The following is a 5,892-nucleotide window of genomic DNA, read 5'->3' on the forward strand; positions in this document are numbered from 1 at the left end:
CATTTTTAGTGACTTGGCTGATAGCATTAGTTGTTATATATATATATATATATATATATATATATATATATATATATATATATATATATATATATATATATATATATATATATATATATATATATATATATATATATATGAACGAGTCTGAATTAAATAGCAATGATTTGAATCATTTTTTTAATATTATATTATTATATTATATTATATTATTATTATTATTATATATATATATACATATATATATATATATACATACATATATATATATACATACATATATATATACATATATATATATATATATATATATACATATAGATATATGTATACATAGATAAACGGTCACTAATGAGTTGATGTGTCATTTGCAATGATTCAAAAATTTTGATGACAAGATTGGTGATAATATTTTGTCAGTAAAATTTAAATTAGAAAAAAGATTTTAATGAGGGTATTATGTATCATCACCAAAATTTTATTCAATTACGTAAACAAATGCTAGTGGACATACATGGCATCTATGACCACTTGGAATCATGTTTTCCCACGGGATAATTACAAGGCTCCATATTTCTTTCCATTAGAATTGCATTTTTAACATCCATCTAAAATTATTGAACCATGGTTTACAATATTTTTTACTTTTAACCAAATGGTTAACCTTCATCTCGATATTATTAAACGAACAAATATATATTTCAATTGATAAATTATAATATTTTATTAAGACAGTTCATTTACTTCATATGACACCCTTAAACATCTCATAAGGACATATATGACGAAAAAATGATGATGATATGCATAGAGGTATCTAGACAACTATGATGATTTCGACAAAAACCACTAATAATAGTCATTGATGTTAGCAAAACTAAGACATGGAATTACACAATATGATTAGGAGATCATTGGCAAAGAACAACGAATATAAAAATATATAAAACAAGACTACTGGTCCAATATTGAAATCATTTAAAATGTCTTTTTAACTATATAAATATTAACAAGCAATTCTAAAACACTTCTAATTTTTTGGAATGAATTAAATAACAATGATTTGGATCACTTTTTTTAACATTATATTATTTATTATTATTATTATTATTATTATTATTATTATTATTATTATTATTATATTTATTTATTTATTTATTTATACATATATAAACGGTCACTAATGAGTTGATGTGTCATTTGCCATGATTCAAAAATTTTGATCACAAGATTGGTGACAATGTTGTCACTAAAATTTAAATTAAAAAAGATTTTATTGGAAGTATTCTAATGTATGTGTCATCACCAAAATTTTATTCAGTGACAATTACGTAAACAAATGCTAATTGACATACTTAGTATCTATGACCACTTGGAATGATGTTTTCACACAGGACAACCACAAGACTCTATATTTCTTTTCATTAGAATTGCAACTTTAACATCTATCTAAAATTATCGAACCATGGTTTATAATATTTTTTACTTTTAACTAAAATGGTTAACCTTTCAATTGATAAATCATAACATTTTGTTAAGACAGTAAATTTACTGCATATGACACCCTTCAACACTTCATAAGAACATATATGACAAGAAAAAAGTGAAAAAAGTTTATACGCATAGAGACATGCAGGCAACTATGATGATTTCGACACATTAACAAAAACCACTAATAAAAGTCATTCATGTTAACGAAAATAAGACATGGAATCATACAATATTGTATTCACAAGTAAAGCAATACGATACAAGACTGGAAAAACTATTCTTAGAGATCGCAGAAGCAATCTTGATCTTGAAATAAAACATTTCAACACAATAGATGAAAAGAATTGCAGAGTGCAGAAGAAAATGAATACACTAACAGCACATCATGAACACTGAAAGCAACACAACTGAACTCGGAGGGCAATTGACATGCCACAGAAACTTTCCTAGCCAAAAGCCAGTGAAGACAAAAAGAATCTACATAAGCTAAGATAGAGAACAAACAATTCACATAAGCTAAGATAGAGAACAAACAATTCAAACAGAAGATGCTGATGTGTTATTTGATAGAATTTTGAGAACGATGAGAATAAGCATAAGGAGGTGTAGCAACAACCAAAGCACCAAGTTTCTACATGATAGATGCCACAGAATTGGGAACACAGGCAAGAAATGGAAAGGCGAAACAAGATTTTTGAAAGGAGGTTTTTTTCCTGATAATCCAGGAAGCTTACAAGAGAAACGTGAACTCTACATAAATGAAAACAAGTTGAACAAAAGTCATCCGGTGGTTCATGATGACCACAAAGCACTCACAGTATCTATTAGATTTTGGCAAAAATTATCTTTTGTTGTTAGAGCAACAATAGATATTTTTAAATAAGCATTGTCATTCGTATACAAGTACTGATTTAAATTATCGATTAGATCAAATCCATGGTTTATTTATTGTCCTTGTGTACCCAAAATTATATAATTGGTTGATCATGTATGGTTATTATCAGATTTAATTTAATTAACAAGGAATGACATTTTGAAGCTAATTTAGGCTATCTTGTATTTCTAATCGTCTTTCTCACTTTACATATCTCTTTTTTTTCTCAAAAGAGGGGACTTCTACTTTTTGATATACACTAAACCTTTGGCAAATTTACCACAAGATTTGCTTGCAATTAAATCAATGCTCATCATCCATCTATATGAAAAAAAGGCAGCCTAACGTGTGATGCGTCCGCTGCTTTACAAAAAGGTCAAGGCATGCAGCCTTACCCTTGCAAGAAGGAAGCCATTCCTGTCGCTTAATTCGCAAAAGAAAAGAAAAAAAAAAACTACCATTACGCCAAGGTTTGTGCTCTAAATAAATTCATCCATAAGAAACAATAATTCATCAACTAGAAATCATCTATTATATCTAATAAAGTAATTCAATCTGTCAAAGTAATATAATCGCACATACAAAAAAATATACTGTCATCCTACACATTAAAACAATGTAAATAGGACTTGAGGACGACAAAAACAGGTCTAAAGCAAACAGCTCCCATATTTTAAACTTTAAAACAATTTAAGCATTACGTAAATTGGGTTTTCACTGGCAGACTAGAATGATCATTGTAGAATCATTTTCCTTGTAAAATAACTCATAAAAGACAACATACAGGAGTACCTACTAAATATGACCTATCCCATGTCTAGAAATTTTAGGCAAACATTATGAGCAACAAGTCAATCTTGTATTCATGTGCTACCAGGAGCATCGTTGCCAGCTGCAGGTTTGCGATTGAGATATCGGATGACAGCATCTTCAACCCTGTTATATTTCCATCAGTAGCACAATACATAGTCAGCATAAGAAAAGCTACTCCTTAGGGAAGTTAAAAGAAGCCAACACATAAACAAAAGGCATACCATGGTTGGTTATAGAAGTCAGAACGGCGTTCCCTCTCAGCATTCCGACTTGCTTCACCTGCAACCAGTTTCAAGTCCCTACTCTGAGAAGCAATCAGAGTGTTTATGAACTCTACAGGAGATTGACTGAATCCAAGAAAGAAAGCCCTTCTCCTACGATGCTCATGAATCTTCTTGATAGAAGCGCATATTACTTCATCACAAGCTTCGATATCTCTGTGTTTCTCTGTGTTGGCAAGGAAAGCTGACATTTCCTTCTGCAGCGGAAATGGAACATCAACTAGCACATCATAGCAGGCATTGCCCACAGCCCCATTTCCTGAAAGCCTAATCTTATGCTCCAAGTGAATGGGTTGTGGTGGATACAAATGATGTGAGATCTTCTGCGACACCATAGCAAACTTCATCTTGTCTTCTCCAAATATCTTCTTCAAGGGTGGATCACAAGCAAAATAGGAAGAATCTGTAGTGCTCTGCAATTTCTTCGCCTTCACATACTGCCATATCCCAGCAATAATTCTAGCTCGTGTATCAACCTCGATCCCAAGCACCTCCATCAGCGGAGGTGACAATCTGAACTTCTCAGGATTGTAATTCATCTCAAGCCTTATACTAGCTGTGAACTCTTTATCCCCCCTTCTCTTGACCTCAAAGCCCTCCTGCGGCACCGGGGAGCGTGCCTGCTCCCACACGATCGTGGGGTTCTCCGGGTAGAGTGATGGGTCCAATGCGATCGTAACCCTCCTAAAAAACGATGAGAACTTGGGATACATGGGGTTGGGCTTAGGCAGCGCACCAGCAGGATCAGGGTCGACCCCATCCTCCAAGATCCTTCCGACGATCTTCAGTGACCAAGAGGGAGGCTCCATGGGCTCAGGGATCATCCGCGTCTGGTTGGCGAAGGTATTGAAGACATAAATTCTAAGCGTCCTCTGCATGGAAGGCGGGCTTCTCAGAGCTTCTTGGATATCGATCTTCTTCCTCGCGAGGGCCGCATCGACCCGGGCCTCGAACTCAAGCAACTGGGTATAGAGGGCAGACTCGGGCAAGAGGGCAGCGACTCGGTCGGGCAACTGCTTCTCCGGAAGTCTGCGCTTCTTCCTCCGGGCGGCAGCGGTTATATCGGCGGCCTTGATGATTGGGCTGGCGGCGGCAGAAATGGGGGCCGGGGGCCGCGCTGGGGGCTTCTGAGGAAGCCGTTTAGGGCCGCTCGACAAACCAGGCGTGGAGAAGGAGGGGGAGTTGGAACCGAGCAAACCGACCTGGGATTGCGAACCCATCTGAATCTGGAAAGGGGAGTGTACTTGCGGCTGGGCCTGCGGATGCGCTTGGGAGTGGAAGAGACCCTGGAAAGGGGAAGAACCCGGCGGCGGCGGGGGGCGGAGATGGGGCGGCTGGTTAGCCGACGCCGGTGAGGCCATTCCAGGGTTCCCTAGCGGTGGCGGGCCGCCGACACCACGTGGCTGGTTGTTGTTGTTCGACGCCATCAAAGAACCACCAATTCGAAACCTCAGAACCCTAATTAATCTCCAAACGCCAAAATAACAACTTTAAGGAAACGAATCGAAGCCCTGATCAGAACGCCAAATCGAGACAAAGATCTCACCTTTCGGTGGAAGGAGGCGTCGATCTGAGGAATTTCCGATGGACTTCCCGGTGAAGCGAAAAAACCCTATGGGGATTAGGGTTTAGATGACGGAGAAGGAAAGAAGGAAGCTAACTTCTCGCCGTTCGTTTCCCTCTCTCTCTCCGTAGCTCGTCCTTTCTCTTACATCTCGTTCTCTTTCCAAACACCTTTTCAGATATGGGGACGACGCGAGCCATATACTCGCCAAGTCGGTCTAACCCAACCTAATCTAATGTCTCGAATCGAGCCCTTTGGACCGGGATTGAACCCAACCCCAATTGATTTGGGTCAGATTGGAAAGAATAATTTGGACTCCAATTAGGAGTCCAACACTGAGCTTTCTTTAGTTGATTAAATCAAAAAAATCCAAATCTTATTTATTTATTTATTTATTGTAAAGTCTTCTTATATCTTTCCATTTCTCCCTTCACCATCAAATCATAAAACCATGTTCAGCAGAACAATTCTTAGATGTGACACTAGAAAGCATAATCGATGTAAATGGCTAATCATCAGACAATTTATTGGCTTTTATAGAAATGCAATACAACATATATCTCATTGGAGTAGTCATATAAGATTTGGTTCCCTGATGTGAAGAAAATGATTGCTTGTGGTAGCAAACAACAGCCACTTCAGTGAAAAGAGCTCATCATCTTCTCTTTCCTTCTCTCCTTGAAGCTTAGTCTGCACAGCAAAGGCAACAAGCAACACTTTCCACTCCTCTTATCTTTACTGGGAGTTGGAACGTCAGCGACATGGGAAGTCCCATCGTGAGGGATTCCCGGGAGTAAGGTGGCATCAATCTCAGAGAACTCTGGCTTTCCATTGATTTCACTCTCAGAAGAAGGATTCTCCTGAAGAAG

The 5,892-nt window shown here is 37.1% G+C and overlaps 1 protein-coding gene across 2 annotated transcripts; it reads right to left on the reverse strand.

The window, feature by feature from the left end:
* Positions 1–3,016: 3,016 nt before the first annotated feature.
* Positions 3,017–5,190, reverse strand: LOC135666646 (SWI/SNF complex component SNF12 homolog). 2 transcript variants are annotated; one of them, XM_065178273.1, is made up of 3 exons: positions 5,006–5,190; positions 3,400–4,917; positions 3,017–3,301 (listed from the first exon to the last, which is right to left on the reverse strand). In XM_065178273.1, exons 2-3 carry the CDS (start codon positions 4,884–4,886, stop codon positions 3,229–3,231), a joined length of 1,560 nt encoding a protein of 519 aa, XP_065034345.1. In that variant the 5' UTR covers positions 4,887–4,917; positions 5,006–5,190; the 3' UTR covers positions 3,017–3,228. The 2 variants fall into 2 exon arrangements, with proteins under 2 accessions (XP_065034345.1, XP_065034346.1); XM_065178274.1 differs by having other exon boundaries at positions 3,400–4,926.
* Positions 5,191–5,892: the final 702 nt, after the last annotated feature.

This window comes from Musa acuminata, unplaced genomic scaffold (genome assembly GCF_036884655.1).
Source record: "Musa acuminata AAA Group cultivar baxijiao unplaced genomic scaffold, Cavendish_Baxijiao_AAA HiC_scaffold_1117, whole genome shotgun sequence".
NCBI lineage: Eukaryota > Viridiplantae > Streptophyta > Magnoliopsida > Zingiberales > Musaceae > Musa > Musa acuminata.